Source organism: Plectropomus leopardus, chromosome 3 (genome assembly GCF_008729295.1).
Source record: "Plectropomus leopardus isolate mb chromosome 3, YSFRI_Pleo_2.0, whole genome shotgun sequence".
Taxonomy (NCBI): domain Eukaryota; kingdom Metazoa; phylum Chordata; class Actinopteri; order Perciformes; family Serranidae; genus Plectropomus; species Plectropomus leopardus.
This window is the reverse complement of record NC_056465.1, coordinates 10,102,729-10,116,599: the sequence shown is the minus strand read 5'-3', so window position 1 is coordinate 10,116,599 and position 13,871 is coordinate 10,102,729. Positions and strand designations below refer to the sequence as shown.

The 13,871-nt window shown below is 39.2% G+C and overlaps 1 protein-coding gene across 1 annotated transcript in view; it reads left to right on the top strand.

The window, feature by feature from the left end:
- The window catches only part of LOC121962364 (contactin-associated protein-like 4), a 132,797-nt gene extending 119,168 nt beyond the window's left edge, over positions 1-13,629 (top strand). The window contains exons 21-24 of the mRNA XM_042512620.1: positions 526-613; positions 7,889-8,104; positions 8,571-8,642; positions 13,336-13,629. Coding sequence (XP_042368554.1) covers positions 526-613; positions 7,889-8,104; positions 8,571-8,642; positions 13,336-13,532 — 573 coding nt within the window. The 3' untranslated portion in view covers positions 13,533-13,629. The remainder of the gene's footprint in view (positions 1-525; positions 614-7,888; positions 8,105-8,570; positions 8,643-13,335) is intronic.
- The last annotated feature ends 242 nt before the right edge of the window (positions 13,630-13,871 follow it).

The following is a 13,871-nucleotide window of genomic DNA, read 5'->3' as shown; positions in this document are numbered from 1 at the left end:
AAATGTAGAAATGCTACATTTCCTCTCTGTTTTCAAGCTTCTAGTTATTTTCCCTGTTTATTGTGGCTCCACTTTAGTCTCAGGTTGATCAACATTAGCAGATGTCTCATTGATAAATGATTCACTAAAGCCCAAATCTCTGTGTTTGCAAGTGATACATCACCCCCTCTGTGTTATTATAAAAGAGTGTCTCTCTCTGTGCGGCATTTACCACCTCAGAACCTGCTCCACTTCTCCGCTCAGCTACTGCAAACCACTGCATCTCACGGGTCTATTGGTTTCCAGCTTTAGGGTTTAATCCCATTTAAATATGCAGGTCAGACCAGAAGTTCAGCCTCCGGCAGGCTTTTCATGTTTAATTGCTTGCTTCTCTGCAGCCATTTGTCGAAGTTTCAACACAGAGCAACCATTGTTTAAACACTTAACAATAAAAAGCTGTCCTTGACAGTTTGTCGCTGTTATCAGTCTTTGCTTTTTACCCTCTGAGCTTTTACCTTTGCAGATGTGACATACATTATCTTTCAGATCGACCAGAACACCAGAGAGGACTTCAACTTGACATCCGATGTGGAATTTAACAGCATCAAATCACTCATTCTGGGCAGAGTGCCGGGTAAGTGCAGAAACTCCAGCACTTAGACAGACTCATTTGAATAACAGCACTGAGATGTTTGGGCCCTATGCGACAAACACCGTTCTGGAGCTTTCTGCTGTTTTCTATTCATCATGTTGGGTCAGCCAGTGGGAAAGCTGCAACCTGAGCAACAGCTGTGGTGCTTTTAAAAAACAAGTTGACATCCATATTCAAATGGTCACGAAGAGAGCACTTTACTGTGGAGATGCAAAACAAGAACCTTAGAAACTACTAAAGGTGGAGCCGCCCACTTAAGTCGTTGTTATGTGGCATTAGAAGCATTTTAGAGCCATAGGGGTTGGTAAAATATGTGTGCAAATGGCATTGTTTTTTTCACTAATGTAGAAGTTCAGAAAATACAGTATACGTTTGCGAACCTTTATCTGTGTTATCGAAGCGGTGAGTAATACAGTCTTTATGTCTGTCTAGCTGAGCGCAGCTTCAGACAGCTGTAATGGTAATAACTTTGGAAAAGGTCCTTCACTTTGTATGGTAATGAGGAGAGATTGAAAAGAACAAATTACTTGGAAGATTGGAGTCAGCACCCTGCGATACAGCATAACAACCAATAAGTCTCAGCCGCTGTGGGAGGGGTCAAACTAAACCAGGAAGTCAGACGGTACAGTTCAGCCTCTCTCTGCCTGACAGAACATTTTGCTTTCACATCACTCATGTCGTCCGCTACAGGACTGATCTGTCTCCCCAGAGCATCTGTTAAAGGGGAGAGACGTTGTACTAGAGCTGTGATGCCTTTGTGTTTTCATCCATTACAATTAATATTTACTTTTTAATACCCTCATCTGAGACAAAAGTGCTTTTGAAACACGGGGCTGAGATAGGGTTAGGTATCAGAAGAGATTCACAATAAGAATCTTTTCAGAATTCACATAATTACTAGAGCTGCACCTGACTCAGAATGATGTCAGCCGGATCACATTTGACTGTTCAGTACAAATATTCAATGATTTCATACAAAGTTTGGAAATTTGAACAGGGCTCAGCGGGACGTTCATTGTGATTTAGGTCAGATTGAAAACAAGCCAATGGTGCTAACGACGAATCACAAATGCACAATAACATTTTTTCGCGACACTAGATATCAGCAAAAGCCAGAGACTGTATCGTATTAACTTGCTGCAAGCTTTAAAATTTGCTACTTCTTCACCTTATGGTGCAATTTCTCTCACCCTCTGTGCAGCTGCATAGCGTCTGTAGAGTAGTGTTAAAGTCAAGAGCACTCACTTAACAGGAAAACCTGGGCAGTAAGGGGTGCTCAGTAGCTCAATGATCTTTAAAAAAAATCTGGGGAGAAAATGTTCCCAGAAATACACTGCATAGAAAGCAATCTCAGTCAGCTTGGCATCTCTGACTGATTATTTGAGCCTTCAGCTTTCAAGGGGCAACCCTAATACTTAATTACTGATTTAATGTATTCAAACCTTAACCCTAAAGCTGGATTTACACTTGACATTAGGGGTAAACATCGATCTCTCCCTGCATACGTTCAGAATAGATATTAGTTCTAAATCTTCTGAAATGAGCACCACAGTATTACATGTATTGTATGTGATTAGGCTTTAACTGTAACTATATTTCCCACAGTAACTGCTTTAATAACTGTAAGCATACTGATAGAACTGGAGTTACATCCAGGTAACTTCTATTTTGCCCTGTTTCATTTCCTAATTGGAGACTGCTGCTGTGCAACTGACGTGCTGATGGCAATTCATTCACTTATGGCCAAGGACTTAGCATTCACAAACGTTAAAACTACAGGAAGCTTTAACAGCTTCACTATAAAAGTCGAATAAATTGTGAGTTGGTGGAAGCCCAACTGGCAGTGTAAGGTTTGTTTTAACAGATGTTAAACTGAAACAGGTGCCATCAAAACTCAAAACAAAGCAGATATAAAAAGCAGTGAGTTTGTTATGTGTAGTAGTTCTTGTTGTATGTTGATGTAGACATTGAAGAATCACATAATATCTTGTCATTTAAGTATCCATACATACATTCACCCATTTTCTAACACACTTGTAATAAAATAGCACGTGATAGGTGTCTCTGAGCTGACGCCTTTCCTTGCCATCTGCTATGAGTGTGATCACTCAGTTAAAAAGGAGTAATCAGTGGTTATCAGCCTCACAGATAAAGATCTGAAGAGGGCTGCTATATCTACACCTGCTGAATCTACACCAGTAGGCACAGTAGGTTTATTGTCAAGTCATCGGTCAATTAAATGGTTGTGTTTCTTGTTAGACAGCAACCTCTAGTAGATGTAGTAATTATGATGGGTGCAAAAGAAAAAGTCAAGTGACATTATGTTCGTATTATACTGTACATAGAGAGTGAAAGTCCATTCCAGAAAGCCAGGGTGGTGGACAGGTCAAAAAAACACAGGACTGTAGCACTAATTGGTGTATTTTTGTAACACACAGACCTAACCCAAACCGTCATCTTTTTTTCTAAACCTAACTATGTAATATTGGCGTCTAAACCCAACAAAACTAAAAGTGAAACCTAATAAAGTTGCTCCTGTTGATGACTGTCATTTTATAGTGTGATAACTAGGGTTTGGTACTGAACTCGGCACTTTTAAGGATACCGACTAAATTACTTCAGTACTGCCAAGTGTTGATTCACATTTAATCCATCTGTGGCACATTTTGGTACCTGAGAGTGCATCTGAGTGAGAGCACCGGGTTAAGGCAAGATGCAGAGTTGCTGCAAAACACCCCAAAGCCTGGAAGTCACTTAAAGAGTTGCAAGACTGGCAACGGTGCTCCACAGAGCTGCCCAGTTCAACTTCAGACAGGAGGCAGAAGAGCCCTGAAGCTGGGAAGCCAGCCACAGAGCTCCAGGGCTTCCAAGCGAGCCAAAACTATTGTTGCGCACATAGACAGACACAAGCAGACAGACAGACAGACAGACCAAGACAGAAGATTAGCTCTATGTGTGATTAGAAAAGAGTTGGAAAGCAAAGTTGTTTTTAGTCCATTACGTCATCCCAGAAACTTGCTGAATAATTACAATTTTGTTATGATAGAGAGAGTAGAGTACCAAATAACAGTACCAAATAACTGGTAACAATATAGGTTCAAATGTGAACAGTACATGACTCTACTGATAACAGCCGACTCAACCTACAACCCACCGCAATAATGACCATACGTATATTGATATTTTTTTTGTATTCATATATCTACTGAAATACTTAGTTTTGATGAAGGAAAACCAAAAGCATCCGATGCCAGACCAACACACGTGTAAGGTGCACAAACATGTTCATCTGTTGGAAATTTCTTTGTGTGTTGACCCCGGCCGTGTTAGTGTGTGACCCAGCCTTCTCTCTGCTGAGCCAGAGGACGTAGGCAGTCATATCAGTATCAGAGAGGCAGCAAGATAGTTGATATACTGTCACTCCCTGCCAGCGCTGTCATCCATCAGCCTAACTAATGGAGCAGGAAAGAATGTAGAGACGGAGCTGTTCACAGAGAGAGAGAGAAGGGTGGGTGATGAGGAGAGAGGGAGGGTGAGATAGTGATACAACGAGAGGTGGAGGTAAAGGGCAGCAGCTGGGCGGGGGTGGACAGTAATCGTCGGTTCGTGGATACAAGGCCAGGGCTGTCAGTGTGGGATTTGACTGCGCACATAAACATCCAAATCCTTCTTAGTGAAGGCACGGACTCTTTTCAGCATTTTCAACACCTAATACCACCAGTACTGGATATTGTGAGAAATGTTACCACATCACCCGTATTATTTAGTTTTACATACTGTATTGTGTTTTTTTTTTTTTTTTTACTAATCTTTATTTAAAGATAAAACATTTTAGGATCTTCTATGGTCAGTTTCAGTTGTTTGGCTTTTGTTTTGACCATATTTTTTGGATATTCCTTTTTCATAAGCCCGGTTGGGCGGGGCCCTTCTGTGCGGAGTTTGCATGTTCTCCCCGTGTCTGCGTGGGTTCTCTCCGGGGTCTCTGGCTTCCTCCCACAGTCCAAAGACATGCAGCTCAGGTTGATTGGTAACTCTAAATTGCCCTTAGGTGTGAATGTGAGCGTGTATGGGTGTCTGTCTATATGTGTCGGCCCTGCGATAGTCTGGCGACCTATCCAGGGTGTACCCCGCCTTCCGCTCGATGACAGCTGGGATTGGCTCCAGCCCCCCCGCGACCCTTACGGGGACAAGCGGTTACAGAAAATGACTGATTCCTTTTTCATAAACATGAACATACGCACATGCATGCTGAAAATACAGACACACAGAGATAGAGAAGAGTTGTCTTTGTAAACAAAAAATGTGGTATTTCAGTGTTGGACAATCTGATGCTACAGCTGTGACTTAAATCTGTTGTGTTATAAACTTTCCCTACCATCTCAATCTGTTGCTCGCCATCCTGCAGGCTGCCCCCCCCTCACCGCTGGGAGGACCACATTCAATTTAAAAGTTAATCAAAGCCTGATCAAATACACAGCTGATAAACAGCCCTCTCCAGCCAGGCCACTCTGCAGTGTCCCATTAATGTGGTGAAAAGTTGCTTCACTCCTGTAATAACTTAGATGAGTGGCGATGATGTGCTGCGTAATCAAATTGCACTGCAGGAATAATTGTAGTTCACACTGACATTTATAGCTAACCAAGATTTCATTTAGCACCTGTTGTCACAAATAGTGACTTGAGCACATTAGCCATGAGTTAGACCAGCTGGCAGTTTCTTAAGGAGGTGTTTATATGTTTTTTGTAGTTTTCTTATGACAGCTGAGAGGCAATCTAGTGACAATCTCAAAAGTGTTACCTATAAATAGTCACATGTCCACTTTTCACTTAACCAACACTTTTAAAGTATTTGAAATCCAATTGCTAAGCATTTGTTGAACTTTACTGAGAATTCTGGTACCCGCAGGATGAGTCCTAAAGTTTTGGTGACCCCTTCGCCCTTCTCTTCTCATTACAATTTTATACTACAACCTGCACTTGTACACAAGAAATATAATAATGTTAAAGGCAAATTACCATGAAATTTGCTGAGCATATTCCGGCTCCTACGGGAATAAATCCTTTTGATTTTAATGACCCAGTTCCCTCCCCTGTAGCACCAGCATTAAGGCTCTAAAAATAGAAAAGTAAATGTTATGCAATTTGTTTCACTCAGCACTTTCATGGTGTATGGTGTAACTAACATTTTAGGATAGACTTGTTGCTTACTAGCTGTTTACCTAAACTGCTACATGTGGTATTTTATGCTGAGCAGGTAGCGTTCATCCCAACAAAGCAGGCAACCACCTTGCCTCTTCTTTCTCCTCTATTTTCTTATTGTATTTTACAATACAATGCGAAAAGTATGCCTTGTCATTCAATGAGAAGCTTGTTTCTGGATTTACTCTATTGTATATACATTATTGAATGAGTAAAAATCATTTGGGATCTGATTGTGTCCTGAGAAATAATGTTCACATTGATAGATTCTGCAGCACATGATTTATATCCAGTGCCAACATTAAGTGCAGATGCAGGGAGTTGTGCGGCCTTTATGTAATGAGCATGACAAACTACAAGGGTACAGAACGCATTTGACTTTGATGCTGTGATTCATGTCCCATCTCAGACCAATAGTTTCTTTTTTGTATGCATTTAACCATAAGCATTATCTGTCTTTTACCTTAACTAAGGATTGTAAGGATTTATACAGCATAGTGGGATGTCATCCATCACTTTGTGTAGCTAACAATACTGGTACATTTTAGTCTATTAGATCATCTCAAGCAGTTTTCAAACTAAATTAACTCTTTGCGAGGTCCTTCCTTCTGGAACAATCTGCAGGCCAAATTCAAACATCTCTTTAAATGACCTAATCTAAACAAAACTTAGATTAATAGAAGTGTTGCTGTAGGTGAAGCTGTGTCAATTAACTAACAAACTCCAGACTAAATATTGCTCTCTTGCTAAAGGGGATAATAAGCCAATTTTAAACCGGCTTTATATAACAACATAGGTACGTAAAACTCCAGTGGATTTTCCTGGCTCTCGGGCTTCTGCTTTTTCTTATTGCTCACCAACCATGCAGCCACCAACGGCATATACAGTAAAGACATGGATCTTAAACTCAGACGAAACTCCAATCATAGGGTAAAACTACAGAACTAATTAAAATAAATCAAGATTTTGTTCCTGTATTGCCTATTTCTGGCCTAAAATATTTTCCAAAACATATTTTAGTGCCCTGTTTAGCTATAATAGCAAGTTTGTGAACACGAGCTGGGTGCCATACTGCTTCCTGCATAGTGAAAACAAAAGTTGGCAAAAATTAGATCAATCGTTAAAACTAAGCAGCGCTGATAAAATATTAACCAATATTTTGTTACTAAGTTTCCTATTTTTAACCTCAAATGTTTTGAGAAACATGTTTTAGCTCACAGTTTTACTGTGATTAGAGAATGATTGTTACCAGAAGGCCGCCATTGTGTCAAATGGACGATCTCCAATTACATCACCTAACAGTGGGAGCATTTATTGGTCTGGTGCAGCGCGGTGCATTCTGGTAGTTGCAGGTTTTCTATCTATTGAGCAAAAGCAAATACTATTTCCCTTTTTTTTTTCTTTTTTCTCAAGTCATGTAGCACCAATTACTTATTAAAGTATTTGCATGTTTGTACTGCACAAACAGCCTAATTTTATGAAATAACCCTCCTTCCAGCAGTGAAATACTTCTTTAGTGCACTGTATTATGTAATGTATTTTTAACATACATATTACTGCAGTTGTGATTTAAAGTTGTCGTCCTGTTTGTGCTGGATGTTGCTGTTTGATGCTATGTTGGCTGAATGTTACTCGTAAAAGGTGTTTTATTCTCGATGTGACTAATAGTTAAATACAGGTTATACACATATACGTATAGACAGCTTATCCATACTGTAGTTAGCATGCATGAATACTGCTGGAATCATTGTTTAAAAATATGGTCTTTAACTCTGAAAAACGTCCCCTTTGTAAATGATGTGTTTTTTCAGCATCATCCACTATCAGTGTTTTATTTAGCATAATCATTTCCAGCAGGTTTATCCTCTTTTGCTGCATCAAAATGGATATTAAAATGATTAAGAGATAGACAGATACCACTTATCACCGTAACCATGGTCTCATCAAGATAAATGCTCATCGCGGCTGTATCTTAAATGTGTAATTGGAACTTGCTGATAACAGATTTGTCTTCTCACTCAGCCACTCTTGTCTCTGTGTTTCTCTCCTCGTCTTTAGAGTCTGATGAGTTGGATGCCGAGCTGGCAGACTTGGCCTCTCTTGGGTTCGCAGGCTGTCTGTCAGGTGTTTGCTTTAACTCCATCAGTCCTCTGAAAGCTGCTCTGCTACACCCTGACAGCCCTGTTATTGTCAGCGGCCCGTTGGCCCAGTCGAGCTGTGCTTCCTCCTCTCCAGCCAATCCCTACGCGGCAGAAACCACACACTCCTTATCAGGTACAAAGAGCAGACTCAGCCCTTATATCCCAAATTATACTCTACTATATACACTAAAAGAATCATTAAATAACCACCCCACCCCTCTCCCTTCCTGGTATGCCTTTTATTGTATTCTGAGGGCTGTTCATTAGACTCTTTATAGGCTCATTAACCATCCTCCTCGGTAAGCAGACAGAATGATGGCACTACGACAGATGAGATTAGTCAGACAACTGTAGTGAAGTCCTTTGAGGCTGTGCGGAGGCTTTCAGCGAGCTCTGTCTGCGCTGACTGATGGTTCTCCCAGTTACTCGATCTGTCCCTTTGCACTCCTTTACCTCATCTTTCTTCTTTTTTTATGCTATATCACATTTTCCTCTAACTTTTTGTTCTATCCCTTTCATGCTCTGTGTCTTTTTTACCTCTCTTTTCTGGATGCCTTTTCTGCTTTTTTATTTTTTCTTCTCTGTCTTTCTCTCCACAGAGCAACCTGGTTCAGTGGATCCAGGTCAACCTTTAGTCAACGCCATCAGAAGTGACTCGGCTCTAATTGGAGGTAATGCAATCACAATAGTGAATAATAACGATTCATTAAAATTTCAGAATCAGAAATACTTAATTGATTGCTGGGGGGAAACTGTGGTTAGTTACAGTTGCTCTGATGCCAGCTTAGAGAGTTATAGCAAGTAGAAATAAGAACAAGCCCAAGTATATAAAAATAGAAATGTAAAAATAGAAATACAGTAATAGTAAACAATAGTATTTAAATGTGTAAAAATAGATACGTAAAGATATACAGGAATGGAGATCAGCACTAAAACGATAATATTTAAATTGTAATACGGACAATGTGCTGAGTGTGTAAAGTATGTAAATATAAAATTATAGACTCAGAACTTTATATTTGGGGAGTCTGACATCGTTAAGAGGGATGGGAAGCATATTAGTTTATATAAGTTAATAAGTTTTCGTGCAGGATGCGAGTGAGGAGAGAGTAGTTTTGATCTTCGAGAGAAAAAAGAGGCAGGGGGAGTAATGGGTTAGCTGTTTAATGAGAATATTTGGGGGCTGAATTCACACATGAAAACCTTGCTGACAAAAGGATTTTAGACTTGTGTTTCCATTTTAAAACCACTTCAATGCAGATTTAAACCCAGTCAAGCAGTATTTTGTGTCTCAAACCAGAAGCTTTACTGATATAAATTTGAGTTTGTTTATACCTAAAACCGTGGAAATCTTTTGAGAGGCAAGTGAGAACATCCAGTCCATTTTTGAAGTCTGATCTAAATTGTTTTCTCTCCTTTGTTTGTGATTTAAGAACAGGTAACAAGGTAACATGTTTGTAAAGTTAATTTTTCTTAGTAGCTTACATTTTTTCTCATTTTTTGGAGAAATTTGGTGGAGAAAAAACAGTTTTGCTGGTAAAAAAAATCTAAGATGATTTTTCCAAATGTCTTTCTTTTCACTTATGGAAGAAGATGGAAAAAAGGGAGTTTTTCAGAAGATTTCTCTTTTTTTTTGTTGCCAGGATCATTTTTCAAGTATTTGTTGTTGTAATACCTGTTCTAGCCACTAAAAACTGAAATGCACTACCTTGTTTTCTAAACAGAAATAAAAGCATTCATATTATCTTCCAGCTGAAAGACATAACAGTAGTGTTACATAACTTACCATCACCCAATACACTTACCTTATATTTAGAGCGCGTGGATAAATTAATATTCACTTGGAAGAAAATATGAATGCTTTTAGTCCTGTTTGGGACATGGAACAGCTGTGCACTTCAGCCTGTTGTGCCCAAATGAGTACTACATAAACAAACTCAGAAAAATCATCCTGATGAAAATAATAACAATAATAATAAAAAAATTTAAAAATAGCATGCCATTTCTTTTGTCAGCAAAACTTATGATCAGTTTATATTTAATTTATAGATGATCTTGTGGCATAAATGATTGTTTTTCAATTAATTTTTGAATTGTTGTAGTTTTTTTCTTGTGTGTGTTTGTGTGTGTATTACCTCATGGTTAATTCATTTATTTAGGTTTTTCCAGTTTTAGTCTCTGTACTTAAATATTTTGGATACAGGAAAGTGCTGTCGCGTGTAATAATCTTGTTTTCATCCCTCAGCACTGCTGCCACATTGGTACTTCCACTGTTTGATGTCTTTCTCATGCAAATGTGAGCATGGTTAAACCTTGTCAGAAACCCAGTAATCCAATTGCTTGTATTGCATGTATTACTGGCATTTCCAGCAGAAATCTAGCCCACTGGATTTCATGTTCACATAATGTTTTAAGGACTAGTTTGATGCTTCTCACCAAGAAAATATAGTTACTTCCTCCAAAACATACACAATTTTATTTTTACATTTCTGTTTATGCAGTATTTAAAAAACATAACGCAGTCTGTTAATCATGAGCTTTAGAGGTGGTGGTTATTTTTAAACTATGTAGGGAGCCAGGCTAAGTGTTTCTCCTTGCTTCTAGTCTTTGTGCTCAGTTTGGCAAACTGCCGTTAGATCCATCTTTAAAAAGTACCCTGTGGAGTTTTCTCGCACACAATCAAAAGTTATGTTTCTATTGATTGTTTTTCACCAAAACACACTGCATGTATCCTTGAAGCCTTACCAACATGCTGAATGTACGTTTTTCCTCATCAAGCATTTGTAAAGTCGATTACAAATTCTGCATGGTTTACATCCATGTTTAGCAGCTCATCTTCCTCCTTGCCTTCCCTGAGGGGTGAGCCACGAAGCGAGATTAGAGCCTCAGTGAGGTCTGTTTAGTCTAAAGCCAGGGTTTCCTGTGCTACAAAGATGGCTTTCTTTAACCTGGCTGGATCACCATGGTAACTTATGTTCAAACTTAACCTGGTTGGGAGCAGGTTATGTTCTGGGTTTCAGCTTGAAATCAGCTGAAATCAAATCTTGAGCCCTAATGTGGCATAAATGCCACCTAACAAAGTGGTGCATGTATAGTATCACTGTATGCATCGCAAAGTGTTTTTTGTTGTTTTTTTTTTTTTAGACAGGAACCTGCAGTTTATCTGTGATGCAGAAAATCTGAGCAAGAATATTCTCAGACTCAGACTCTCACTGATCTACTGAATGTGTCTGCGGTGTTTTCTGGTCAGTTTGCCCACAGTGGCTCTAAGGGCAGCTTCTTTAAAACCACAGATCACATTATCAACAGTTCACCATATATTTTTCATCAGAACGATGTTAATTACACATTAAATGTGATATAATTTCTTCAAATCATACCATACTTTCACCACTTATTATGTTTATATGCTTAGTTCTGATTTGCCAAAGTCTGTTTTTACACTGCTGTTGTATTACAGCTGATAGATTAGTCTGTTTGTTATTTGGTATCACATATATTATTCAATCCGTAAAAATAATTTATTTTGATTTGTCCAAAAACTAAAGTGATTTATACTTTTCCTTCATTACGGGACAGTGTCAGACCTAAATCTAGTTCTTCTTCTTAGCTAAAATGTTTAAATCCACTGCATCAAATTTAAAGTTTAAGAGCTGCAGATTGTGCAGGTGTCTCATTAGAAATAAGAGTGATGTAAAAGCCTAAATAGATATTAGCTTTTGTATTCACTAAACGTCATTTTATGTTAGCTCTTGCCTTAATTGAAGCAACAGTCAGCATCAGTCAAAGCGAGCTCTGTTGAACTTGCTCGCGCTGTTTTCAGCACAATAGTGTCAAATGATTTTCTGTGTGTCTCGTTACTCACTTGGTGACTCTCTTGCTGTCATAATCTTAGATTTTGACTATATTCTTTTATCTTGAGGACATGTTTTTCCTTGTTTCATGTTATTTATTCATATTACATGTGTTTACTGTTTTATTTTGTAGATTTTCTCCTCATGTGTCATGTCTGGTTTTACTTCCTGTCTTTGTGTTTCCCCAAAGTGTTTGCCTGCCCTGCCCTTGTTAGTTTCACCTGTCCTTGATTAGGTTCCCACTGTCCTTGGTTCTTCCTGCCTTTGTCTGTTTCCCGCCTGTTTTCTGTAACATTTCTGTAACGTCTTCTTTCAGTCTTATTAGTCCTTCCCTGATCCCAGAGTCTTCCCTGCACACCTGCTCTCTATTAGTCTCGTTTGCTCCACCCTAGTGTTCCTTACCACTCCCTTGTTGTAAACCAATCACTGTTTCCCTCCTTTTGCCTGTGTCCACCTTCTCCAGCTGTCTCGTTCTATTGATTAGTTCTTTGTGTATATAAACCTGTCTTTCCCTTTGTCCTTTGTCAGTTCGACCGCTGTGTTTATCCCTCTCATTGTGTCATTCTCTGCTCAGCCTCATGTTTTTCATTTCTTCCCATAGTTCATTGTTGCATTCTGCTTTGTTTTCAGTATGGTTTTGATATATATTTCCTTTGTACTGAGTTTGTTACCTGCCTGTTTATTTGGAGATTGTTATGCCTTTGCACCAGTGACAGCCAAAAAGCCGGAGGCATTATGTTTTCGGGTTGTCTGTACCTCCACCCGACAGACCTGTTCTCATGAGCATGATACTTTAAGAACGTCTTGAGGATTTTTTTTTTTTTCAGATTTAGCACAAACATTCACTTTGACTCAGGGATTAACTGATTGGATTTTGGTGGTCATAGATCAAAGTCGAAGTCATTGTGGCCCTGCATCCGTCTCATTCTTAACTTGTTTTGTCATGAACTCTTCAGATCTGGCACAGACATTCACTTGGACTCAAAGATGAACTGATTAGATTTTGGTGGTCAAAGGTCAGGGTCACTGTGACCTTGTCTGTCTCATACTTGTGAATATCTTGTGGGATATCTCAAAAATACCTTGAGGGCATTTCTTCAAACTTGGCACAAATGTTGAGTGGACTCCAGGATGACTTATATTTCGTGTTTCAAGGTCACGGTGACCTTGCATTTGTCTCATTATTATGAAAGTGATATCTGAAGATGGCCTTGAGGAATATATTATGATTGTAGATGATGAAATCTCAAAATTGTACCTAATCATGCCACTATCACCTGTTAGCAATGAACCTGTTTAACTGTGGAATGATGGAAAAGACTGGGCAGACTGTTACCGACCTGCACACCAAAAAAACTGCCTGATTCAAGTCCACAGGGTATCTTTACCACTCAGATTTAAAAGCGGTATTGATCTTCTCTTGGCAAGAAAATAAAAAAAAGAAGACAAACTTCTGTTTATTTCTGTGAATTTGAGGTAAAATTCTCTTGGTGCATTTCTGTGTTTTTAGGGGTGATCGCCGTGGTGATCTTCGTCACTGTTTCTGCACTGGCGATAATGGCCAGATTCATCTGCAGCAGGAAGGAGACGTATCGAAACCAGGAAGTCAAAGAGGCGCAGCCTGAAGACAGCCATGAGTTCCCCTTCAGCAGCCAGGCGGACTCTCAGAGCGCTCCCAGTGAAAACCAAAAGGAATATTTCATTTAGCAGGAGCTCTGACCTCCCACTGACCTGACAGGACAGAGCGGGATGATTCACCAGGAGCTCAGTGCTTTACTAGACACACAGAGCCGCTGGGCCACCGGCGCCAGTGGATCGATAAGATGTGAAGACAGAACAATTTCTGATTTTTTTTCCCTTTCTGCTGTCATTTTGAGGATGTAAATATTTAAAAATGTAAATGGTTATTTGTGTGCTTATAAAAATATTTCTCTGCCGTGTTGAAAATAATTTATTGGAAAACAAAACATGCTGAATCTATGTGTACCAACACACAACCTCCTTACAGTTAAACTAACCTTTTGGACTTGATGTTAATTTATAAAA